The sequence below is a fragment of the Poecilia reticulata genome, chromosome 5, assembly GCF_904066995.2.
Source record: "Poecilia reticulata chromosome 5, P_reticulata-male-v2, whole genome shotgun sequence".
NCBI classification, from domain to species: Eukaryota; Metazoa; Chordata; class Actinopteri; order Cyprinodontiformes; family Poeciliidae; genus Poecilia; species Poecilia reticulata.
In genome coordinates this window covers 11,096,814-11,124,661 of record NC_088834.1, presented here as the reverse complement: position 1 = coordinate 11,124,661, position 27,848 = coordinate 11,096,814, and the positions used below count along the sequence as shown (strand labels likewise).

The window sequence follows — 27,848 nt, the reverse complement described above, 5'->3', positions numbered from 1 at the left end:
AAGGCTGGAACCAGTGTGTAAAGAACACAGTGTGGGTTGGTTTAAAGCATGTGTAGGTTGCTGATTTTAAAAATACTCCCAAAGCAGCGGTCGACTTTTTCCCCCTTCAGCAGAGATAGAGAGAGCGTTTCTTTGTCATCCTGACTCTGCCATCTGTGCAGAGGATGCTGCAGAACAGCCCTGAGATGAAACAGCCAATACAGACACACAGAATGGTGAAGAGAGGGCGGGGCTTCGTGTGAAGGGGAGCGCAGCGCAGCGAATGGGAGAGAAGGAGAGGAGAAGAGGTGTCCCTGGCTCAAAATGCCCTTGCCTGAGCACTGAGGGCTTGGAGAGGCTGAGAGGAAGGAGAGGGGAGCTGGGAAAGACACGCCGGCAGGTGCTGAGGACAGGACAAGTGTATAGGTCAGAAATAAGTAAAAGAAAGCTTATCAGGGGAAGGTGTAGGCAAGAGATAAAATAAATAGAAGAAAAAAGAAACTGGCTATTTTTTGGGAAAAGCTGGAGCCCACTTATTTTTTTTAATCCTGGTTCATTTACCTCTGCACGGATTCTCCTCTTCGTCTTCTTCTTCTTCTTCTTGCTCTCCTCTCTGACAGACAGCACCACCATGGAAACCGGGAGCCCCAGAAAGATTCAGTTCACCGTCCCCCTGCTGGACACCCACCTGGACCCAGAGGCAGCAGAACAAGTAAGGCGGAAAGCAATGGAAAATTTAAAAAGGGGGAAAAAAAAAATGGGGAAGAAAAGCTGGCTGTGTGGATCAATCAGAATCTGGAATGTCTTTGTGGATTCATGTTTGGAAAAGTGAAGGATTTCTACTTTTAAAACAATTTGTTAAAGATTATAAATTATTAGATTTAGACAGTTGAGTTGAATTTAACCAAGACCGATTGATGCTGAGCTGCTCAGGAGAGTGTGTCACAAATTCTGTGTACCGTAGTATTTAAATTAATCACAGTTAAAACATTTAACATTTGATGTGTGTCCTGAATGCAGAGCGGTTGTAAGGTCAATGAATTTATGATCGATTTTTCCACCTACCTAGACTCACAGCTTGGCAGATTTGTAGTAGGCACTTAGGATCCCAGCAGTGTTAAAAGTGATGTTGGACTTCAAACACACATCCCCAGTGGTTCATCGGGTGAATTTTTGATTTCACAGATTGACTGCTCACGGTTCCAACCTGTGAAACACTGATAGAAATTCTGTTGCATCATAGGTTAAAAATGAAATCACTATCGCTGGTGTAAATATTTCTTCTTCCAATCTAATAGTAACATCTGTGTTTGTTATTAGCAAACTAATCAATCATGTTTGTTTCAAAATATGGGGTGATGCAAGAAATCTGCATTTCATGATATAGGAGGGAATAAGGCTTAGTCAGTGGAAAATCCCAGCGCGTGCAGTTCTTGTGCCTGTGGAGAATACCGTGTGAAAATATGTCAGGTTTTCTCCTTTTTATAAATATAAAATGAAGATGACGGCTCATTCATAATGAAAGAATGCCGAATACAGCCGGCAAAGCTTTCGGAGTCTGCCTACACCCCATCTGCCTCTCCTCTTTCCTGTATCCTTCTACTTTTTAGTATTTTCTTCATTCTGACTGAAAAACACTGGGTAAACGTGGATGCCTGGAGACTTCTCAATGCTTTTCTGTTTATTTAGAAATTTTTCCCTGCAAAAGGATTTTCGGGAGCTGTGTGAGGTTGTGGTCAAATTCAGCTGAAGGCTGAGACAGAACTATAGCTTATATAGTTATACAGGCACATCTATGTTAAAATAATACTTTCCAAAACAAAACTATCACAACCCAGATCAATCAATTATGGCATGTCTGTCAGGTTCTGAGGCACCAGAACCCCAGACCATCACACTGTCACCACTGTGTTTGAAAGTTGGCGCAATGTTTTTTTTTTTTTTTCAAATGCTGCATTATTTTTGCAGCAGAAGTAACATGATAAACACCTTCCTAGTGTTTCCCCTTCTGTGGAAGCTATTTTAGTGTCTTTTTCTATTGTTGAATTATAAACGCTGATCTTTACTGACAATACTGAGGCATGCAGTATTTTAGATTTTGTTCTGTGTTCCTTATTGACCTCCTGGATGAGTTAGGGTCATTTTGGTATACATTACTTATAAGGTTCTCCATTATTCCATGTTTCTCTACGTTTCTGGATAAAATCTCATTGTGGTTTTCTGGAGACTCAATGTCTTAAAATAGCTTTCTAGTTCTTTCCAGACTGATGCATGTCATGTTTTAGTTTCCGATCTTTCTTTGAACTTATTTACTTTGTGGCATACTAATTTTGGAGGTCTTTAGCCAACAGCATGTCAGACAAGTGATTTCTCCACAGGTCTGACAATTTAATTGCAGTTAATTTATGATTCAACAAGATAGCCGGTTATATTTTTTCACATTGATCAGGTCGGTTTCAGGAAAAAAATCACCATTCATGTAATTAAGCTGTTTGACAGTGTGTAAAGTAACATAAAATATCTGATTGCTGATTAAATGTGCAGTGACACCATGAAAATATGAAAGTGCACATATAAATACAGATATAAGTGTCAAATAAAATATTTGGCAAAATATCATGCTTTCCAAATAAAAAAATAGACTTGATGCAAAGAGCTGTAGTTCAGTGCATTATAAGCAACGCATTATAGAAGAGACCTTCCTCTACCAATAAGCCCTTCTTCCCTGCAGCCTGGAGGCATTTAATAGCACCTTCACTACGGAAGAAACAGTGTCCATCTACATTATTGTCAAAGTGACGTCAAAGCTGTTTATGCTCAATATATCAAAGAAAACAGAGAGTGTGATCTAACACTCAAAAACAGAAAAAAAAATCCTGTAGCAAAATCTGACCCTGTGCTGTTTCACTACGAATAAAACATTTAATTTTGACAATTACATTGTCAACATTTAAAAATATTACATTTCACTAGGTAAAACTGAGAAGGCTAAAAATAATCCTTTAATATACTTTATTCTTTTACTTTTTGACCAGGAAAGACTCAAAAAGATTTAACATCTCACTTACAAGGATGTCCTGGCCAAAATGACAGCAGCTCAAACACCACAAGAATAAAATATAACCAATGTAATGCAAAGAGGAACACCTGCATGAAAACAGTTATAGCACAATTTGTCTCCCATGAAAAACAGCTGTAGCAAAGTGGTTTATACTAGTTTTCTTTCAGTACCTTAATAAAAATCAAGCCTCTGAAGTTTGCAGAATTGACTTTCCCAATTTATGTCAACAGTTAAGTAATTTATAGTTTCACAACAATACTGGAAAGTGGAATAACTTGTATCTGTTGCTCTTGGGTTCACATGTTTAGATCAAACCTTCAATCTGAATGACTGATACCATTTTGGTTCTAAAGCATATTTTTTAGCTTAACTATCAGGAGCTGGAAGTTCAATATATTCTCACTTCTTCTGACATATTAAGGAATTTTGATCTTTTTTTTTCCCCCAGCCAGAATTATTGTGAGGTTTTATGTTCAGGAAATCTTCTTGAAAAGGATCAAACATGAAAAGCAAGAAAAGAGAAAAAATAAAATTCCCTTCAAACCTAACAGGCATAAGCAGAAAAACCCGAGTTGAAAATGCAAAATATTTCTCATGAATTTTTGTTTTACCTGCAATTTAAAAATAACATGTAGGTTTAAAAAAAATACATTAGTCTTTGACTTATGGGCACAATAGTTGTAATGATAGACTTCATTTGAGAAATATTTATTTTAGATGTAAAAACAATACAGGTAGTTTAATTTTTAGAAATTTTAATAATATATTGTCACACAGACGTCATCACGTTGCCTACGTTGCAATGCATTCTGGGTAAATAACGTATGCTTGATCCAATTGTGTTAACAGCCACGAGTGAAATCACAAGAGGTAATGAATATGAGGGAACAACCATCTGTTGACTCCATCATTGTTGCTTAAAAATAACTCAGTCTTCTGGAGAGAAATGTTGAGGGCACAATGTCCTTCTGAAGTTGTGTTCGGTTCTTTCCCACTGCACTCTTCTTTTTCTCATGTGGGAAACATCCAGACTAATCTCACTTATGACTATATATATATATTTATTTATTTATTTATTTTTTTATTGCAGCCAACAGTGACACAGTGTAGAATTATCTAAATGTACACCAGTCATTTAAACTACAACTCTGGTAAAGTTAACCTTCCAGTGTTTACTCTGTAGGTTTCAGTACAGAACAGACACAGCCACGTCAGCAGTCCAGCTGATCTGGCTGGGCCATTTTTTCACATTGATCAGGTGAAAAAGTGGCAACCTTCATGGTTGAAAAATAAATTTTTGACACATCATAAGCCACAATATTTTAGTTAATAGGAAAATTACAATATATTTGGGACAACATGTTCAACTAATCATGGACGCTTTAGCAAGAATAAGGTGTGCAGTTTTCTAACTTCTTGGGCAAACTGCTTGATCTTTTTGTTTGATTGTATTGATCTATTACAAAAATATAAATTTAAAGTGACAAAGAGAAAAAGTCCAAGTGGTATGGGGATTTTTGTTATGTACTGTATATAGTGTACATTTTATTTCTAGGTGGCAGCTGTTCAATAGAGGCTCAAAATATCCTCTGACCTTCTGTTTGCTTCCTTTTACTCAATAGTACACATTTCCTTTTGGTTATATACAAATGAAATAATCTGTTTTCTTTGACCTGTAAAACCCAGAAGAGTTTTAGCTCACAACCTCAAATACAAGCATGATGAAACCTTTCATGATGTGCCAGTGGGACTTTTCCTTTTCAGGATGCATTTTCAATTTATTTCAGCATCACTATGAGCATCTCGCTCTCCATGCGGGTTCTCATGTGGCGTTGTATTTTTATTATAAGTATTACTATGACCAGAAGGCCCAGCAGGCCGTAAACAAACAGAGAGGAACCTCTGAATGTGAAAAAAAAGAATCATGTTTATGAATTTCACACCAAAGGGGTTTCACTCATGCTTCAGTAATCCTTGCACCCTGACACCTCTCAGCATTGTAAACCAGCCACCCTGGGGACCTGGGGTGTCAGTCAGGACAGCCTCTCTGGGCTCTTGATAGATAGCAGCAAAAAACAGCCCCATATTTCATCAATACGCCAACATTGCATAAATACTCACTGTACACCCAAAGGAGCAGATTGGCAAAACCGTATAGAGGCCTAATGATGTCAGTGACTGATGTAACTAATTGAAGATTCTCAGTTTGGGAACTCAACCTAAAGCAGAGAGAGTAAGTCCTCTAACTAATAATAACAAAGACTAACTTAGGACATTTCCATTAGACATTTTAGCTGAGTTGTTGCAAAGATGCAGAAAATCTAGATCCTCTGTTTTCTATCTCAAGCTGTTGGCAGTCATTTTGTGACAACTTAAGTCAGCATCTTACTGTGCCATGATACACTTAGAACAACATTGATTCAGAGACGACTCCATAGCGTTTTGTGCTCTTTGTACCTTTGCATTTTGTTGAAGGATGGCAACGGGTGTTAGGTTAGGGTGCAGCGTTGCCTGCTGATTTATGTTGAAGTATTAATGAAGAAGAAAGAGAAAGGTAGCTGCAATACATGCAGTAATATTGTGAATCTTATGTGAAGTTAATATCAGTATTTCAGCCTCTGTGCAGCAGGCATACCTGTAATTGTTTATTCTGCTAGCAAGCAGATTCAGTGTACAAAAGTATTCAAACATCCTTTTGGTCAAGTCAAAACTGAAGGCAAACACGGTATTTGCTTAGAATTTTATTGATGGGTGTGAGAGTAATGGACATTGAATAGATATGAATACCACACCTGTGAAATTTGTATAAAATATTAAAAAGTTGCATATTATTTTCCTCAAATTTTGCAGTTATTCAATGCTTTTTATTCATGAAATAAATTAAAATATCCATGTTTGTAGAAAGGATCCCCTTATAGACTTAAATGTTGAGCACACAAATATGTACTGTTTAATATCAAAACACTACAATTTAATTTTTCAAGTTTTTTTTACATTTCACGGTCTAAAAAAACTATAGAAACAATAGATATCTGATATAGGTCTTTCTCAGGACAGCAAACACATCACTGTGAATCATGAGGCATTTTAAAGAGAGATTTTATCATTACTCCACCTGTAGTCAATCCTTCATCAATTAGGCTCTTAAATGTTTAACACCTGAGGAACTTGTCAACACAGAACAATAGAAAACTGAATCTGATCATCTGCAAGTGTGCAATTTGTATATGTTATATTAAATATTACATGACCAAAAAACTATTCCAGAGCAGAATAGTAAAGGAGAAAGCAAAGAAAATTGAAGCAAAGGAAAATTTGGGGACTTATACATCCAACATTTTTGAGAGTAGTTTGGAAAGGAACAAACCTTAAACCTTTAGGTAATCCTGACTGTTCATCCTTCAACATCTCAGGTGGATTGATGCATTAGGCTTGGATCTTTTGTCATAACGACAGCTCAAAGGTGGTGCCATTGTAATCCAGAACAAAGATGCTTAGAGATTAGAGATCTTGAGACAGCGTGGAAAGGGAGTATTCTACACACTGTTGAGCCATTATCCTACATTGGCTTTTTGCACAAGAGATAAAACGTTTCTTAGAGAAAGCTCTTGAGGATAGTTATGAATACAAAAACAATGAATACAATTTTATATGGTAACAACATTGTGTAAAGCCTATTTATTACACACTGCCTGGAACCTGGTCGTCTTATAGTTAATCGGTTTCTAATATAACATTGATTTTCAAATCAAGTCCCAGCTGCTTCCTTCTACATTATAGAAACTGCATATTTTCTGAAAGACATTTTGTGCATTGTTTATCTTTCTGAAACGGATCCACTCTGCATTATGCATCTTGTAATTGTATATACTGACCTATTGGAAAACACTTTTACATTACAGTAATTTTCATCCTTCCAGCCTAAAGAAGAGTCTTCCTTTCAGTCAGCCTCTGAAAGTCAGAAGTATCTATGATGCGGATGAAGCTTTTGACATGCAAGCTAAAGACCTTTGCAAAAATATTTAGAGACATAAGTTAAGAGAACCAGTTACTGAAGAAAATGTTACGAGGGTGTGGCATTAGCCCCTAAAACTCCTTCCAGCAAGTTGGAAACTACATTCTCCCAGCTGGGGCTGCACAGTGGTGCAGTTGGTAGCATTGTTGCCTTGCAGCAAGAAGGCTCTGGGTTCAATTCCCAGCCTGGGGTCCCTCTGCATGGAGTTTGCATGTTCTCCCTGTGCATGCATGGGCTCTCTCCAGGTATCCAGCTTCCTCCAACAGTCCAAAAACATGACTGTCAGCTTGATTGGTTTCTCTAAATTCTCCCTAGGTGTGAGTGTATAGCAGACAGCTATAAACCTTCTGCTCACTTTTTGTCTCAATTACTTGGTGGTAATTTGTCTTGTTCTAGCTGAGCTGAGTGTAGTGCAATTATTAAAGGCAATGTGTTCCTACATTCTCATACAGATAAAAGCTTTTCTGTTTCACACAGAATCACTTGTCAGACTATGTTATATAGTTATTGAAATGTCCTTGTGGCTTGATTTATATATGCAGAACTAAAAACCAGGATTTCAGAACCTTTTATGTGATTTATATTTGAGATATATTATGAAATATCAAGGCAAATAAGTTGTACTGGCTCCTAAAAGAGGAGGCAGCAGAGATAAATCTTTGCTAGAAGCATTTTAGACCCACTCTTTATGGAGATTAAACCCTAAAGAACTTAATAAGGAATTGAAGTTGAACTGCTTTCTTTAACTTTAGTGATTTCATGTATTTATATATGCTCATGTTTGTAAAGAAAATTTCTTTTTAATTTAGTTCTTTGCCACTAATTATGCTAGTTGCTCACAGATGTCTCTTCTTTGGGTTGATTGCCTGCTTGTTTCTGATTGGCTAAGATGCCCTTTGACCTCTATATAGACACATGGTTTGTCTGAGGTCTGTAACAAGCTGACGACAGCATGTGGCTGAGTTGAATCCTATTCTTTCCCCCTCATAAAATCTTAAGCATATTCTCCAATTTTTGCTATCCCAACTTTTTGTGCGTCTTTCAAAGGGCTGATGATTCATTGGGATCCATTTGACTCCCTGAGGAAGGCTTATGTAAAAAATACTGAAATTTCCTTCGTATTTTAAACCACGTCAGCAAAGTTTTTTTTAAAGAGGAAAGTGCCCATTAGGAATAGATATTTAAACACTGCAGTATTACAGGGTATGAGGGGGAATATGCTGCCCCTTGGCGGTTACCCATGTCACCCATATCAGAACTCACCACTGATCACAGCTTACTTGTTATACTACTTTGACGTAATAATAACCACTTGCCTTTTCACAATTTGCAGTTTTAGTTTAAAATATTTAGGTTTCCTTGCTAAAGTAGCTGAAGGTAGATTCAGCTACTGTAGCTATGAAGGTAGATTTAAAGCTACAATATGGCTCAGGACAGCTAGCAAGGTTAGATGAATTCCCTGCTACCCAGGTTTTCTGATTTTCTGAACAAATTTTGAACTGAAACATGTTTTTGTTGCTTTTATCACAGTTACCAAAAAGGTTCAGACATCAATTGGGGTCTTTCTACACTAAATATGCATGCTGTGCCTCTGCTTGCTTGAGTTTTCTTGGTAACAACCTTTTCTTCCACTCCAAGTCCATAAAAAATTTACTGGTCAGGTTAATAGAGGTCACAGAGATCTCAAAGTGGCATTATGTCCATGGAGTGCTTCACTGAGTGATGATTATGAACCATAGAAGTGGCTGAAAAAATAGAGAAATGAACTGAAATGGCTGCTATGCATTTAACTGTATAAAATTCCGTGATTATCTCTTTACAGAGTTCTGAAAAAATAGGAAGTGAAAGCTTATATTTATTCAGTCCAGGTTCAGAAGCCTGAATTTAATTAAGCAAACTTTCGGTACTAAACAAAAATAAGCCATTATTGAAATTTGCACATGGGCTGCGATTTCCTGTACAACCAAGTTGATTTTACAGCCTTCATGCTCTGTAAATTGTTCCAAAATATCAGTACATTTAATTTCTGTTCTGCTTTTAAAGTGTCTAGTGCTAAATTTTGTAAGATTTTCAATGTTTATTTTGTGCTAAAATTAAATTGTTACTCTTGATACCCAGCAGATAATGGCAGAAGGGAAATGTTTTGCTATCAAATGAAGTACAAGAGTTCCTGTACAGAAAAATGACATGCGGTTGCGGTTGTTGGGTGTCCTCAGGTGTGCATGTGTGAGTGAACATGAGGATTATTATGTGGAAATAGAAAATGGAAGGTGATGTATGTTCGCCCTCATTAAATTTATTCCACACTGACCTTTTCTGAAGTCATCACTAATGCTGAAAAATGTTTTAATCTGAGCTGGACTTTATGGTTTCACCCCAGTCTAAATCTGATTAATGAAGTTTCATTAATTAAACAATCTTATTATCTATCTGATATTAATTATTTTTGTTTCCCATTGAATGATTATAGTAGGCCTTTGTTATGCAAATCTATTATTTCTTGCGCCTTGTTGGCTCTAACAACTTAATGACAATTTTTCCAAACAAGGATTTAAACTGGTTGAATTGAGGATGTATTTCTTTTTTTTAATTATTATTATTATTATTTCTACTTTTACATATGTCAGAGTGACTCAGAGCTTTAACAAGATATAAGCTGTGCTACTTACTACAACATAAAAGACTGAGGAAAACTTTAACATAAGACTATAAGTCGCAGTTCAGGCTTTCATTTAACAAAACCAAATGTGAGAGTGCAAAACTAGCAGACCTGACAAATAAGCATTTGCCTTTTGTCATCTTTTATTGGTTATTTTGCTCATCAGATCATACTCATTACATATATTTATCTTTTGAATCAAAATTATTAGTGGTTGTATAGCTTTTTAATTTTCTTGAATGTGATTTTTTTTCTCTTGTTACTGATGTGGAAACATAATCTTACTATATCACAGACATAAGTGCTTTTTAAAAAAACTACATATAGTTAGAAGTGTGTTGTTTCTTTATGGGAGAGTGACTCATGAAGTTAGAAAGCCATTTACTGCATGCAATTCAACAATGAGACTTTGTACTTTAATGTTCCCTACAATGACTTTGTCTTTCTCTGTTTGTCCTTTTACTGAGAACATTCAGAGCATTTGGGTCATCATTAGTCTCCAGTTAATGTGCAGACTTAAAAAGACTTAGAAAGATGGAGAGAAACTGAGAGGGTATTAGAGGAATGCAAAACCCCAGGTAGTGATGTGGCTGTTTCTGGAGTAATTCATCTTAATCAAATCAAAGTGAACCCACTGTTGGAGAGTCTGAAAGATTCATTATGGAGGAGCTCTTGTCTGAACAATGCCAGGATCACATGTCAAATGACAGAATGAAAGATGAGAAATCGTAATCTTCCTCCTGGACTGATATAATCTCACCACTTTGCACGATTTCTGATCTTCTTTGGCTGCCCCAGTAACAAGCCTTGGGGAAGGTTGTTTTCACTTTTTATTTATGCAGCTTATTTTCTTACTCGAGAATAATATTTCATCATTAACCAAACCCCTCCGAGGAGGGATGAATCAAACACAAGCTCAAAAGAGCAACTTCCTGTACAGACATTTTAAAATAGATTTATACTGAATCTACAAAGTTTACTAAGCTTGATGAACTCTTACAGAGAAGCTGGTAAGATCATTAAAGCCATAAAATGTGAACAGTAGTTTTATTTTAATTAAACTCTCCTGGTTCCAATCAACCAAGACTTAAGGCAATTAAGAAATTGAACATTCCAATAAATCAAAGGTTTTGTCTGTAGCTGAACCAAAAACCATATAAAAGCCAGATATTTATTTTATTTCAGTAGTTGTAAATTTAATTTACCTACAAGTTTGCTCTGATCTATGTACAGATGGGAAAAAAATAAAAAAAGCTAGTGAGTAAATTTCACTGTTTAGCAATGGAAATATTACACATAAAAATTGAGTCTGAGTTTAGTCATCACTGTGGTCATCAATCATCTAAGTGATAAATTAATGCAGGGGACTACCATTTATTTGATCTGGAACATAAAGCACTTTTTCCACAGCATTGACCTTGAATCTAATTTGAATGCATCACTTTGTAAAACCAAACAGAACCGACTTTTCATCTCTCCAAGGATTCTTTTGGGGAGCTGACTCACAGATCAGATAAGAAAACAGATTAATTTATTAGTTGTAAATAAATTAATCTAGAGAGTTTTAGTTATCATATGAAAATAAAAAAAGCTTTTTGATTTATTTCCCAAGATTTGTTCTTCAGGTATTTTTTTCAGTTTGAGGACAAAGAAAAATAAAAATTAAGCCACTCTAATGTCTATTTTTGCACATGAAAAATTACAAAGCAGAGCCATGAACATACTAGTGGAGTCACAACCCTGCCATTTTTGGCTTGACCTATATTTTACAGCTACGGCTTCTCCTGCCCACCAGTCACTTTCAAAGAATGCTGCTGTCCGTTGTTTCGAGAAGTGACAGGCGTTCATTATTAACAGACTGTGGGTTGAAAGGCAGGCATGGTGGCTTGAAGGGCAAGTCCGTTCAGTAAGTGCTGCTGTTTGTGCGAGTGGAGGATCGGGGAGTTTTCTTTGCTGCAGGGTGAGAAGAATAACAATGACTCTGGTTGTAATCAGTGCTACACAGCCATGGTTGTCCTTTAAAGTAGGCCAGTGGGTTGGCTTGTTGGAATGGAAAAAGACACAAAGCTAAAACTGCTAAAAGTATTGTGTAAATTACACAAGATTTACAATCCAATTATATAAGTACACTCATCACTGGCATGGATGCTATAGGACAGATTGACACTACTTTTAAATCTCAGTAATGAAGTATCATTAATTAAACAATCTTATTATCAATCTGATATTTTTTTTTGTTTCCCATTGAATGATTAGTTACTTAGATACTTAAAAGGACCTGGGGTGAATCCATTCTTTAGCACTGTAATTAATTTCTGTCAGAGAGATAATCATGTAACCCAATATCATAGAAAAAGAAAAAAGAAAAGAAGCTATTCAAAGCTCTAAGAGCTATAAAACCTTCAGACATTTTCTTGATCCTGTGTGTAAAGGCTTCTTGTCTCTTCTGATTACTTGTTGGTTTGTGTTTTAAACTACAAGCAAATGTTGTTGATTCTTTGTGCAGATTGACCAGCTATTAATACTTTATCCATCATGATGTATGAGTGGAGGGTGGACCAAAGTGCAAGATGGATTCTGGATGAATATAAGGAAAGATGTTTTTAACAAAGTGTCCAAAAATCAAACAAACTCGCAAAAATCATGGAGAACACAGGGAGCCAGAGCAGAGCAAAAACACAGAAACCAGCTAAAAAGACAGCAGGGTAAAACGGAGAAATAAGATCCAGCGAGTACTGAAGGCAGGGGAGGTGGATAAATACTGGGACTGGGACTGATTAGATAACGGTAAGACACACAAAAAATGACAGTAAAACACCAGTTTAAACATGTTTTAAGCCAGCAACATTTTGGGTAATTAAAACCAGAATTACTTGTAGCAAGCATAGCATAGTATATTTAATGACACCAGAAACAAGCTTTCGTACCGGAGGTTTTATCAGGCTTTCCACACATCTTGACTGTGAGCAGCAATGCATAACAGAGTCACACTGGCTCAAATCGAAGGCTGCAATCATTACAGTTAATAACTGACATCTGACTTAAAATGAGAAGCAACCAATTTTCTCAGAAATGACATATAGTTGTGCGCAGGAGCTGCACACCTCTGCCTGGCTGCTATAGAAAAGAAAATACATTATCATCACATATTCACACCCTTCTTGTTTGGCAAGGTTGTGTTTTAAAGATGATGAACGCCCCTCATATCTGAATCACATCACTTTGAATGTACTAGAAAGATGGAACTCACTCTGCTTCTTTTGTGCCCAGGGACTTTTTTTTAATCTGTAGTCACATTTGTACCTGGAGTCAAAGCGTGAAGCTCATCAGTTCAGGTCTACAACCTTGTGAAGCTCCAATATCTAATATCTGTAGCACATGTAAGAGAAAAAATATAAAATAAATATTAACTCGTGTTTGAAGAGAGACAGAGAGAGAGAGCGAAAGGTTTGAGCAGGAAGAAAGATTAATAAAACTGAAAGCAACAACGTCTGGTTACCACTGTTAAGTATATTTATGTATACTTCAGAGTGACTTTACTTGGTGGAAAAAACGTAAACCTTATTGATTTCTGGTTCAGATGTATATTTTAAAGCATAATTTTAAAGCACCTAATTTTAAAGTTCCTTTTTGGTAATGAAAACTGATCATGTTTTGATGCTGCTTTGTTTTGGATGAGGTTTTGCTAAGTGAAGCAGGCTTCAGGATGAAGACCAGACTCGACACCCAGCATTACCCAGCAGCTTTGTCAGCTGCAGTACAATTGTTTACGCTTCTGTCAAGAGGAGGACATGTGACGGTGCTTAAACGCTATTTAAGCTAACCTTATTATAGGGCTTTACATTTATTGAGCAATAAAATTAAAAGTAATCTCCTGTTGCTGGATTTGTCTGAGGAATAAAAAAATAAATAACATTTTCCTCTCAAGAGCTTTTGAGAGAAAGTACTATTAAGCAGTTCACAGCGGTTTTCGTTTTTATTATTTAATTTTCTAAATATGTATTGATGCACATGATGAATCTTGCTCTGAAGAGGCTTTATTTTGTTTCTTCTTGCAATTTTATTTCCATTAAGCCCCTTCTTATTAGTTTTGTATTCCCAACAATGTCTTTTTTTTATGAATGCTCTTTTTCTTTCATTTTTCAAAGCACAAAAAAATCTCAACATTCACAATCCAACTACCCTTTCCATCTGCCGTGATCAAACAATGCACACTAAAGTTCTGCACCACCTCAGAGCCGTCATCTTTGAACATTATTGCTCAGTTATTTTCCTCTATAAGTGAATATTCACAAGTGAAAATCCTTCTTTAGTCACTGCGTGTTGCTGCTACTGATCCCAGAAACAAGCAGGAGTTTGATAACTATCTGATCTCAGTGCTCAGTGCTGCAGGATACAGCCTTGCCCTGGTCCAAATCAGCCATCTTCAAAGTCTACAGAATTCCAGTTCTTCTGAAAGTAGTAGGATCCTGGATGCTGGACTGACCTTATTAACTGCTCATACTGGGAAAGGGCTGCAGCCATGCTGATAAAATCTATTCAAATAACTTGTTAAGCAAAGCACTGCTATTCTTACCATCGTTTTATTATTGATTGTATGTCAAACTGAACACCTTCTGAAAACGAATGTCTCAAGAATACTGACATAAAATGGAGAAATTTGTGTGAACATTCATACACCTGTCTGTTACTAAAACTGTGTTGATAATAATTAAATCATCAGTTTCTGAACAAAACGTAATCTTTTTCAGATCAGAAGACGCAGACCCACACCTGCAACTCTGGTGGCGTCCAGTGATCAGTCCTCACCAGGTAGGAGACTCAACAAGTGAAAATAACATGCTAAAAAGAAACATGTTTTCTATTGTTAGTTGTGTTTCTCACACACACACACACACACACACACACACACACACACACACACACACACACACACACACACACACACACACACACACGCACACGCACACGCACACACACACCTACACACACACAAAAACATAGTTTGAAATAAAATGCTTAAAATTTCAGTATCCTCAGTCACTATTAAATGCAACTTCATAGACTGAATTCATTACTCCAAAAATCTTGCATATTCTTCAAGCTAAAGGTTTATACACAAATGAGGATAAAAGTATTTCTGTTTTTCAGCTTTACTGCTGTTATTCTGCCTCTCATTCCTTGTAACCACCAAATGAATCTTCCTGCTGCATTACAGCAACAAAAACAGCTACGAGTTCTCTCACGGGATCTTGACGATCAAACAGAACAGCGAACCTCTGAGGACTTTTCTTGCTGTATGAGTCATCCTCCCTGCTTTCCTCACTGCCTCTGTTGATTTGGGAATATATTTGTGTGTAAAGTGACCCACCGCAGAATTAAGAGATGAACGCAGAGAGAATAATTTTCTCCTGTTGGTATTCTCTGGTCTGAATGAGGAACGAAGCGATGAGTCATGATAAATAGAAGGCTATTAGTATGCTCTCGTTCTTTATCTCACAGTTTTATATTTTCCCTGCAGAAAGTCCAGCATTGCAAACATGATTCTTGATACATATCTGCAGTTCTTTTAAAATTGTTTCCTTGTGTATAAAAAATACGTTTTTCATTTTAAGCCATGAAAGTCATTTTAACAAAACCAAAAACCACCTGAAATTAATTAGCTGAATAAGTTATAAAAATCTAAGGAAGCTGAGCTGAATATCTGTGGAGAATGATTAACTACATGCAGATGAGGTCGGACCATTTTTGTTTTTTTCATGAATCTTACCCTGGGCAATCTTCTCCTTCTAAGTATCCCTAAAAGTAGGATGAAAAAATTAAATATATAGTGTTTTTGGTGCTTGATTCAATCCCAGGTTGCAAAAATACCACATATTTGAATTAAGTTTTAATGTAATCCTATTCTGTGTCGAATATCTTAGCTTGCATCTGAGTTGCTTTAAATATTTTAGGTTTTCAACTAGAGATGAGCAAAATGCAACCCAGATTATTAAAATGTGTCCCTGTGAACAAGCACTTTGCTTTACTGCAGAACCGAAAGCTTCACATCAGATACCAAACACGGTTTCATTACCCAGCCTCGATGTGCAGCAGCCATAGTTTCTATGCCGCACCTGATGGGATGTCACTCTGGGACTTGATATATTAGTGGGTTTGATGATTAACAATCAGGAACAAGTCGAAATGGGATCAGCAAATAAACAGCAAAACAAATATAATGCAAGTGAAGGTAGGCGTGAACAAATGATCTTAGATGAAAATTCTGTTGTTTCTGTAGACATTGATCATTGTTCACAGCTTTGAATGTTATTTAAACTTGTTTAGGTAAAAACCCTCACAGTTGTTATTAAATCCTCCTCATATTCATCTTGAAGGGATTAGTAATCACTCCTAATTGCCACAAGCAGCTCAAGAAGTTTCATTGTCGCTGAAGTGCAGCTATGTGGCTTGTTTCTTGCTTAGCTCTCATTAAACCTCCCACAAATGTCAAAGCAAAATTAAAAACTGAACTAATGAGATGGACTAAGTCAAGCAGATGCAAAGGCACACTGAATCAGACGCAGACACACAATATCACAGCTGTCATGATCGGCTTCGTGAGCTTTTGTGTGTGAGAGTAAAAGCTTGTGGGAGGGGGATGGGGCTGAACAGACATGATGATCAGAAAGCAGAGCTGCACTGGTGCAGTAATGGTGTGCCCCACATCAGATAAATCCCTGCATTATTAAATGTGCTGCATATTGCTCTTCTCTGTGCACTGTGATCCCCCAAAACCACGTCAGAGGAGCAGAGACAACCAAGATACCCACTGTGTGCACAATAATGAAGAAGGTCATTAAGAGACTGAGGGTGACCTCAGTTTTCTTCAAGGCTGACCCTACAAACTGGAGGATTTCTTGTGTTCACCGATTCTTGAAGTAACTTGATCAAATAAGCGTGGAAGAAGTGCTGACGCTGAAGATTTATTAGTGAAATTTAATTACTTCTATTGTTCATGCAAGTGAGACAGAATAAAAAAAAAACATGCACAGCCATCGTTCCTCCTAATTTAGAAAGTGTAGCTATCTTCTTAAGAAATGTTATCAACATTTGGAGTTGCCTGTCATGTTGCATTGCTTTATAGGCAATTTGAAAAGACTAAGCAGTTTCCATTGTGCCAGAGAAAAATTCTCAATTGTTTAAAATGCAAGATCTTCCTCAGTCTCTGCAAAACATAATTGATTACAATGTTTAATGGATTTTGTAGCATTTAAAAAAAAAAAAAGTACATTCATTAATGTATTTATTACTCCCCCGGACCACAGATCAGCAAATAATAAGGGATTCAGTTTCCTTCCCAGGACATTTTACATTGTGTTAGGATTAGACTGGAAATAAACTCCAAACTTTCAGTTGTCAGTCAAATTTTCTTTGCCACAGATTCACACCTGTCTAAATTGCAAATGTTATTTGTGTGACCTAAGGAATGTCAAATGATAAACTTAGCTAGACTGTCTATATTTTACTAGTTAGGTGAGGACTGAATCACAAGACAAAGAAAAAGTATGAGAATTTGACTTGTCAGCAGTTTTAAACAGTAGTTTGTGTGTTTCCAATCAAAATTAAAAATATTAACACATGTATCTCTACAGTATATATGTTTATTATTCACTTATTAAAATTAATGAGAGAGAACACTTAGATATTAGATTTGGAGTCCTGTTAATGATTTGTTGGAATAGATACAACAAATAAAATGCCTTGTGCATTTTAGTCCGCAACCTTCCCACAGTTTTCTTCTAGTTTTGGCTGATTCGTATATGAAAGGAGGCAGACATGAGATAATCATGTTTCTATTTTTTTCATATTCTCATTGCTATCATTAATAGTGTTGTGAGCTTGTATTTGCTTCAGAAGTACATTTGGTGCTTCTTTTGTTGAAAGACAATGAGAAAAAGCAAAGGAGGCTTGATGCAGGTTCAGCATGAAAAGAAAGGAGCCACTTCTGTTTAAATGTGCAAAAATAGACAAAACAGGCTCTTCCTTTCATACTCTGAAGGAGACGCACGATTACACGAGACATTTATTTTTATTTAGTTTTTCAAATACATCAATAATTGACTGCAGCATGAATTTTCAATCATTTGTCAGACAGTGCAATTGGTTGTGAGTATTTTCTCAAATTTTTCTGAAAGTGGCTTATAGTTTAAACACATTAGAGATGAGGACAACTGGCTGCGAGTCAGTGGAGTGTCTCTGTTTTCATCTTGTTTTGTTTCAGTCGGCCAGCTGGGAGTTGCAGTGATAGACTCATCACTACTGGAAAAGCTTTTTTACTGGCTTTTTTCATCGTTCTGCAGCACAGATGGGCCACACACAGACATGAAACAATCTGATAATCAACCATTTTACTGCCAAACTTTATATTTCTTGACCCAAATTGTTCAAATTTTTTTGTTAGAAATCGAACTATAGCTTCTTGTTGCTTTCATTTAATCTACTGTGATTTTAGCAATTGAACTATGAACACTTTATTCCGGTGTAAATCCATCTGCATCTGATTATAATTTCTTAATTGCCCAGCTCCCACTATGTTTTCTATTTCCATGTTTTGATGATGAAGGCAGCTCGTCTTCTTCCACAATAATGGTCTCATTTGGCTCTCAGCAGGTGTCTGATTAATTGAAATACTTGAAAACAACTCAAAAAAGGGAACTGGATTTGCATTTTTCCAAAATCTGAGATTCAAATGAGATTTCAAGCAAGCTTGACCCATTTTACACTTTATAAACCAGTTGTCTAAGAACCTGAAACAAGAGCGAACTCATTATTATACAAAACGTACAGAATTTTAAATGGAAGGAAAAGAGTAAATGTAGCTTTTGTGTCCTTTATGTTGCTTGGTTGTTGTTTAAAGAGCCATGTTCATGTAGGGTTTTCATAGCTTTATACAAAAGTATGAATTAAACTGAGAGAAATTTAAACTTATCCAAAAAAAATTAAAACACGACTGAATTGGGTGTATTTTTGTAAAGAAAGAAAAATGCAATTATAATTAAAATAACATTTAATAGCATTTCTGAAAATCTTTATTCACTTTTGGATTAGAGTTTGGTGCATAAAGAAAATCAAAGAAATGAGGGAATTAAAATAAAAGCACTATCTTTTGAACAGAGCATACTTTTAAGTAGGGATATTATATGCAAGTTGGCATACAAGCACACTCACACACACGCACACACACACAGACGAACATCATTTGCAGTGCCGAGGGATGCGTAGGTTGCCAAGCAACTAGGTGGTGTCCTAGAAAAAAAGTTTCAAGGCTGTAAAACATAGATTTTGATGTAAGTTAAAGATGCTCACTGTTGATCAGAGGTCTCACTGTACCAGAGTCAGCTGTTTCGTTTAACACGTTTAACTGCGTCAGCTCCAAGGCTATCATGTTCTACATAATACATCTCCCTGTCTTCTCTTTACTCAGAAATGCTTCTGCGAGTTTTACAGCTTATATGCTGTTGAACGTTTCTTTAAACATTAAGAAAAACTGTTAACAGCTAAAACAGTTCTGGATCAGCTCAAATAAATTCACTTAAAAGGGACAAAACTGAACTGAGTTTGAGTGCCAGGTGGCTCAGGTGGTAGAGTGGGCTCCTTGATGTGGTTGTCCTGTGTCCGAGTCCCAGTTTTGGGCAATTAGCTGGAAGTCTTTTCTCTCTCTCTGCTTCCTCTTCCTCCTATTTCATGGTCATTTACTACTAAATAAGAGCCACTAGAAATTAAAATATCCTGCAAAAAAACACCAGACAGTTAGTGATGCAGATGTTCCCTGCATCACTAACATTGTTTTAGTTAAAAAGTGAAATACAAAAATGAGAAATTTTTTTTTAAAGTACAAAGTACATTTAAAAAGTCAAACTACAGCATGATCAACATAATAGAAAATAAACTTGTTTTCTTTTCTGACTACATAGGAAATAAGTTTACAAAACTCGCAGGTTGGGTTAGGGTTTGTCTTTGAAGGTGGATGTAATTGACATGTGTAGCTGCATTGCGAGGCTCGGTGCTGGGTAAAAATCAGGCCCTTGTATCAGATAATGTGTGATGTGGGCAGAGGTCATCTTCTCTGCTCTGCTCTCTTTGGATGCACAGCAGTGCTCCATCTACGAACACAAAATCTGAAACAGTTTTTTTGTTGCAGTTATGTGGTGTTTTTTTTTTCTATTTCTGTATCCAGAACTAAAGTGATTGTTTGCTTTGTGACAGAAATAGATGAAGATCGGCTTCCAAACCAGTTGTATAAGGTAATTCAATCAAGCTCTCTAAAACACAGATTCACTGAAATGTGATTATTAAAAATAAAATAAAAAAAATCCCTCTACTGTTGTTTTCCTTAAATTGAGTTTCAGCTCAAATCCATCTTTGTACTTTCTGCTTAGCTGATATGTAATGTTGATATTTTCCAGGCTGCTCTGTTGAACTCTCCCCGACAACGAAGAAAAGGACAAAAGGGGACACCAACAATGAAAGGTGCACTGTTTTATCAACCTTATTATCTCTCTTCCATATGTGATGGTGACAATCTGTTAAAAACAGCACTTTGTTTTTAGCTCCCATTGTAGAGCAGCTTCTTTCCCAGATACAAAATGTTATATCTGTAAAACACCAATCCCTTTTAAGTTTTCATATTTCATTTTATTTCTAGAAATGCTAACATGTTGCTAAGGCAACAAGGTATTTGATAAAGTAACCTGCATAAGGTTTTGAGTAACCTGAGAAGTTTTATTGGCCTCAACTTTTACTTTAATGTTCCACAGCCAAGAATCTCTTTTCACATGTAACATAAAGGTTTGTTTTGCTGATCTAGATCACATTTAAATAGTAAAGCAAAGATGAAAGGATGGAAATGATATTTGGTTGAAGCTTTTGAGTAAGTAGGACACACATTAATATCCTTTATTATGGTGAAATAAACTTTATATTTGGACATTAAATAGGAGGAAGGGGTTTCTGTGTAAAACTGGAAGGAGAAGTTTTTTTCAAAGCTGTAACATTGAAATGGAAAAAATATATTCAGTTCTGCTAAACAGTAAACTTTTCTTTACTTTTCCTTTTTTTATCACTGCAATGTTCCCTTGTGATGTAATGCAAAACATCTTTAATTATCTTGTTGATGAAATGTGCTATGGATATAAACTTGCCTGGCCTAATACAGATGTGCTTAGAGAGATAGACTCTCTAAGCACACAGACTTTAAATAAATTCCTCTCCCAGAATTAGATTTTTGTTTTGACTATACATTATGAATGACTTTAGTTTAATGAAAACACCGAGTAATACGACAAAAAAGAAGGAGCCATTTTTGCATCCCATTTCCACTTTTTAGGTTTAAACGACTTCCAGGCACTATTGTCAGCACAGTATAATCTGCACAGCGCTGGCTAGTTAATGAGGGGAGTTCTTTCCATCTTTAGGGTCCAATTTCTAACTTACTCTGTCAGTGTGGCTCTTCCTTTGCCAAGGACTCATTATCCGATTTTTAGACTGGGTCTCCCTTCGTCTCTATGTTTCTGACTTATAAAGTTGGCCTACATGAGAAACATTTTATTGGTTTTTGGAACTTTTATACAATGCTAACAGTGGAGAAAACACATGCCACGAAAAATGAGCAAGTCGATTTGATTTTACAACATATCATTAAAGAGGCTATTTTAAGTGCACAGTTCTGAGGGAGGGGCATATGTAGTCAAAGTGACAGCATTTTTCATTAAATTAAAGAATAAACATTCAGAGACATATTTTTTAATGTTTATTATGCCGTTTTATTTAACAATCTGTTAGAGGTAACCTCTGATGGCCAGAATATTTAGGTGATAATTATTGTGCTTTAGTTTTGAACATGTTAAATAAGTGTTAAGTTGTTTTCCCCTTCTTAATAGTTCAGGTGGTTAATTTAACAGAAAAACATTTTAAGCTGCTAAACGTCTTTAGCTGGATTTCTTCATCCTCCAACAAACTCTTCATCCTTAACCTTGTTTACTCTGTTTAGTCGCCATCAGCTGTTATTTTCACCCATTAATGTCTTTCTTGATGTCCCTCCTCACAGAGCTGCAGTTTCTTGTAGAACATCACCTGTACAGGCAGCAGCAGGGAGCTGGAGACGAATGCTCCTCAGAAAGCTGCTTGTCTGACCGGCCCAGTCCCGACTCTGTTCCCACTGGCGAGGAGCTCCCACATGATGACGAGGCCACTGCAGAGGCCTTTGAAAAGCTGCGCTGCCAAATGGAAGGTAAGTTAGAACCAAAATAAAAAGTGATTTTACTGTTTGCTTGCATTGGCATAAATTGATTATGTACATGTTCTTAAAATCTACTTTATAAACAGTCGTACTTCGACTGTACACTAAAATGTTAAGTCGTTATTTACTTATTGACACTGATTCTTGTCTTCAAGCTATAACATAGCAAATGTTTTTGTTAAACCCACTAAATGCTGGGGTGTGCTGTGGTGGCGCAGGGGTTCAGCACAACCCACATATGGAGGCCTTAGTCCTTGACGCAGCCATCGCAGGTTCGAATCCCGGCCTTTGCAACCTTTGCTGCATGTCTTCCCCCTTCTCTCATTACCCGCTTTCCTGTTAATTAACTATCAAATAAAGGCCACTAGAGCCAATAAAATCTTAAAAAAAACACTACATGCAAAGACATCCATCTTTGCAGATGCTGTCTGTCTGAGCTAAACTATTTTACTTTCTCTGACAAAAATAGCCTTGCCTGAGGGCAAGTAATTCAATGTAATGGCAGGTAGAGCTAACAGCACACACTAACCACACTTGTAATTGCCCTCGACTAATGCATTCTGAGTGTACCGGGCTTATTTCTCTGTAGCAGTAGCACTGTGTAGTGGTTTAAATTTTATATCAGTCCACAGTGTGACGTACAACATGGAAAGCCCCCTTTCAAGATTATAAGATGATTGTCCTTTATTTGAAAGTTTCACCAGTGGAGGCTTAAATGAAGTGCTCAGTCTGGATGAAAGAAGCAAAGCGGAAGCTGGGGAAAGCAAATCAATGACCATTAACACCAGTTCTGTCGAGTATGGATTCACTCAAAGATCAGTGGTTTAAATTTGTTATAAGGGGTAAATAACCTTCAACTGTAAATGTCAGGAGGCATTGACTGATGAAAGGTGGAGCAGCTCTGTTCATCACTTGAAAACTACTGCTGCAGGATGTTGTTTCATCTTTAGCACGTTGAGTTTTGTCTCTGGCTGTAGTTTCTCTCCGGTCAACATTTATCTGCATCCCTGCTCCCTGCAGAGTTCTCCAGGGAGAGCCTATTAGATGCCGGCGGTGAACTGGAGTGCCCCCTCTCCAAGGAGAAAAACGATTGTTCCAGTGTGGCCACCGTAGCAGATCCCTCGTCCCAGAAAGAAAATGCACTAACAGGTAAACAAAGATCAACCTCGCTAAGACGCAAATCTTTTCCTCCCACGTCTGTTTCTGTTTCACGAAGGGACACTTTCACTGTCCATTTGCCAAGTACACAGGGTTTATTTATGCAGGGTAAACAAGATTTGGTCAGTGTCAAGTAATCATGGCTTGTCAATAAACAACTGTGACGTGGCCTTGACTTCATGTGTGAAATATCCAGGAAGACAGTCACTCAGCTGCTGGAGGCTGAATATCAAGTTTGAATACAGAAGCTAATATCTAAAGTGTTTCAACCAAAAATAAATCTAAAAAAAATTTGTCCTTGCCCCTGGTAAAAATCTTTAAAATAATATGCCAGCTAATATGTTATTAGCTACTTTACAGGATCCTAAGCAGGGCTTAAACACTCCGCAGATTGAAATAATCGTTATCTTATGCAGCACCTGGCTTAAGAAACCAATCTGGAAAACTATCACTGGAAAAAGACAAAGGTTTTGCGTGGTACTTGACTGGATGCAGGATTTGCAAATCAACATGTATCAATAGGCTCTTTAAGCAGCCGAGCAGATTTGACTGCTCTTTAAACGGTAAAATCTGCGTAATAATGCTTCTGTAAACCAGAAAATAAGCAAATGCTAACTTCAGTTTTTTTTTTTTTTTTATGTATTCAAATTTTTGTTTTTCCACACATTTAAATTCCCTGGGAAAATTGGAGCTTTGACTTATAAACCCATAAAAAGCTTCTGAAGGAGATGTCGGAAACTGCAAATATGCAAAAAGGGAAAAAGGGAAGAATTTTTTTGTTCATGAAACATTAATGTGTGGTAAGTAAAATTTATTTACGTAGCACCTTATGCAGTCAAAGATTACTAAGTAAGCACCTCACAAAGAGAATGTAGCAATTAAAAAAGAATTAAACATTGACAAAAGACAAATAGTGTATTTAAAAAATACTAACAATGGAAAACACATATTGTAATTTTAAAAGACATTAAGGAAAATCATACTGGAATAAGAATTTTTTTTAGCTGCCTTTTGAATAAGGCAGAACCCTGAAGGCAATGTAAAAACAAAACAAGGTTGTTCAATTGTTATTAAAAAAAAGTAAAAAAAAAGACATTACTGCATTTAAAGGGCATAGAAGACCTGTATTTTTAAAATGAGTTAATATTGAGCATGCATATTCTTCAGTGGGAATATATTCTTATCAGTGAGACTCATCAGATATATTTCAAATATATCTGATGATATTTTTGGAATATATATATATATATATATATATATATATATATATATATATATATATATATATATATATATGATTTATATATCTGATATATATCTGATATATTCCAAATATATCTGATGGAATTGACAAAGAATGCAATAATACCTATACAATACAAATATACCTATACAAAAAATTAAATGAGGTATGCTACACTCTCAAAAGAATGATAATATATGTTACCAAATATTTATTCACTTTTCATGAAATTCCTCTAAAGAATATTGAATCGAAAGTGCTCCTCTGATTCTCAACTCTTAGTATTTATTGCTTGTCTATATTTTCAGACACAAAGGCAGGAGCATCCAGTGCAAATCAGCCATCAGGGAAGAAGACAAAGAAAGTCAGCCTCGAGACAAAGAAATAAAGACGTCTGTGCAGCCAAATGTTGTCCAGTCTGCCCAATGCAGTGACAAAAGATTGTCCATGCAGATTGAGGAACATCAGGGCATCGCTATACCTCTGCAGCCAGGTTTTAGTTACCACCTCAAGAATAAGACAAAATCTTTCTTTATCTATTTGTGAAAAATTAAACTACATTTTTAACAGTTTTTACTGTACTGCTCTGAAGCTAGCCAATTGTGTGTATAAATCTGAGATTTGTGCCTCAGTAACACATTCATAACCGTGCTTCATACATGACATTCCCTCTTATTGATCAAAACAAACAAACAAAAATTGCATATCACTTTCTTTTACAGATGTTTTAGTTTGTGCTATGAGTTTCCTGTTTCACATTGGATTGATAAAATGGATTAGCACATCATAAAAAATGGATGTGCTAATGTAATTAAATTGTAATTAGAAACGTGGTCCCTAACTGAGTGAGTTAACTGAGTGAGCAGTACATTTGTGTTGAGTGAAATTCATATCAGAATGTATATTAACATAACATGCATCACCTAAAATATATGAGCTTTGAATCTTGAAATGAATAACTTGCTGAATTATAATAACTGGTTAATTATTGAGTTCAAAAAGTGGCCAAAAATAAATAAATTAACTTTTAAAAAGTCCTTTCACCCCCATTTTTAGTTATGTAATCACTTTTTTTTTTTTTTTTACCAAACATGCACCTATAAAAAGCATCATCACAAAGTCAGTGTTTTTTTCCCCAACATTGTTTCAAGGATTTTTTTACTCATCACTGTTTAGCATGAATAATAATACTTCTGAAAGAAAAAATTATAACTTTGTTGAATTGATGAAAAAACTTCCTGTGACCAGAATTAGCATTCAACCGTGCTGCTATTTTTTTCCAGCAGCTACTCAAGTTTGATTAGACTCTATTTTTTTCATAATTAGCCTGTAGTTGCTTTAACCTAGGGAAGCTGGCATATTTTCAGATGAAAAAAGCATTTCTAGCATTTCCCTAAGCGTTGCTACCACGTCACAGCATAACATACTAAACATGTTTACTTACAGTACTGTATCGAAATCCTGATCAGGATTTTTTTTTGTCCTGATGTCAACCAACTTAAGCATATAGGCTGATAATTAGAGACAGTTCAATAGACGTAAATGTTTGTAAACTTCGTAAACTAACACACCACACTTAATCATTTTGACACTCAATAACGAATCACAAATGTTTCCTCTTCTTATGATTCTTACCTTTTGTAATTTTGTCCAAATCACAATTTTAGCTGGATGGCCTGAAAACGCTGCTCTAATATGTAGGTTCACAAAACACTTCACCTCACACATACATAGCTTCATTATTTCCTTCTGAAGATGAATCTGACTTGACCATATAGAAACAGTTTTTAATAAACTTAATGTTTACATTTTTGCTCCCTGCTTAAGGGCTGCTCATTCCGTTTTGATTACTTATTGATTCGTCGTTTAATGAGGTTCTAGTCATTTCTGTGCACAACAAAAAAAGTTGTTGTTCTACTCCAGAGAGTCACTACTTTGTTTTACTTGTCCTACAATTTAATGTCAAGTGTTTAAGCTGCAGCCGTCCCCTAAACTGACAGCTGTCTGTCCTTATTCGACAAATCAAGAGTAGCAGGTCTCCTGACACACACAGTGACCCAATGCAGCCTCTTTCTCTCCGTACAAACATCTTGATAGATTCTCAAGGGTCAAAACTAGATTTGAACAACAAAATAAAATGCATAAATTACAATGTTTTCCAAGCTGTAGTGATTAGTTAAAAAAAAATTGGCCATGCAAAACACATCTAGTTGGTGTGGCATTAAATCAACATCATGAGGAGAGTTTTGGTGATTTTGTCCCAAAATCAAGATGGATACTTCTCTCAAATGATTTATTTCAAATTGAACTCTTGAGTTTGTGCATGTATTTTTTGTGTCTGTGGTGACTCTGTGAAGGGCTGGAAACTTGCTCAGAGTTTATCTCAGTCCTGCCTAGTGACTGCTGTAATAAACTCCAGCACACTCTTTAGCAGACAACAGTCAAGTGTGGAAAATTAATCATTTGAGTTGGACCCATGAGCATTCTACTTTTTGAAAAGTGTGACTTTAATGAGTAGATTATTTCACTGCATGGACAGAGTTATATGTTGCTCCTCCATACAGAAAGCAGTTGAACCACCAGGTTGTAAATGTGTAGTTGACAAGTGGAGCTCATTACATTGGGATACATTTGCAGATTAATTTACATATTTTGGATTAGCACGGGGAAACTCATCTCCACTGAGCAAACTGCACCATCATTCTTAACATATGACTGCTTATTGGGAATCTGAACCCAGGCCATAATAAACATCTCAATGCATGGCACTGAATGTAAAGTGATGATATTTTTAGGTCTGAATTTGAAGCATTTACTATACATTGCTGTATTTTATACAACAATCTAAATATTTAAATATGGACACGCATTGTAATTGCTGCATTCTCTGTAAAATATTCTTCTAGTTTTGTATGTGCTGAAGAAATTATGAAGCGATCACCACTTTTTGAATTGTTCTCATCACATTCTGAGGTATTTGTTTCACTGCAGAGGCATTATCATGTAGATTATGTGACAATCCCTCCATAACCTTCCCGTCATATTTACCATGTCTGAAAAAAACAGAACCTCTTTAGTTAACACTTGCAGCACTGGCAATTTTCTCAACAGCAAACAAAGACTGTAAAACATTCCTGTAAAAGCTTTTATTTCCCCTCCCCCTGTATCTATGAACCCTGTAATGTTTGTGTTTTGAATGGTAACAGTGTAGTTTAAATGAATTATATTTGGAAGTTTTTGTTTCTGTTTTAATTGAATGGATAGCTGATTTGCGTGTGTAATCTACATTTGTTTGATACAATAAAATGTTTAAGTTGGTGATGGGTTATGTTTCTTTGACTCATATCCAGGGACACTTTCCAAATTCATGCAGGTTAAGGCTGACACCTTGTTTGAGAGTCGCTGTCAGTCAGGATGTGTGTCGTAAGCAGAGTTGGTCAAAAACGTCTCCTA

General features: G+C 36.2%; 1 protein-coding gene across 2 annotated transcripts; it reads left to right on the top strand.

Moving 5' to 3' along the window:
- On the top strand, positions 1-27,713 carry LOC103464423 (protein phosphatase 1 regulatory subunit 1A). 2 transcript variants are annotated; one of them, XM_008408508.3, is made up of 7 exons: positions 103-691; positions 14,466-14,526; positions 19,963-20,000; positions 20,163-20,226; positions 21,803-21,985; positions 23,015-23,143; positions 24,704-27,713. In XM_008408508.3, exons 1-7 carry the CDS (start codon positions 611-613, stop codon positions 24,781-24,783), a joined length of 636 nt encoding a protein of 211 aa, XP_008406730.1. In that variant the 5' UTR covers positions 103-610; the 3' UTR covers positions 24,784-27,713. The 2 variants fall into 2 exon arrangements, with proteins under 2 accessions (XP_081463137.1, XP_008406730.1); XM_081607011.1 differs by lacking the exons at positions 23,015-23,143; positions 24,704-27,713 and adding an exon at positions 22,213-22,997 and having other exon boundaries at positions 1-691.
- Positions 27,714-27,848: the final 135 nt, after the last annotated feature.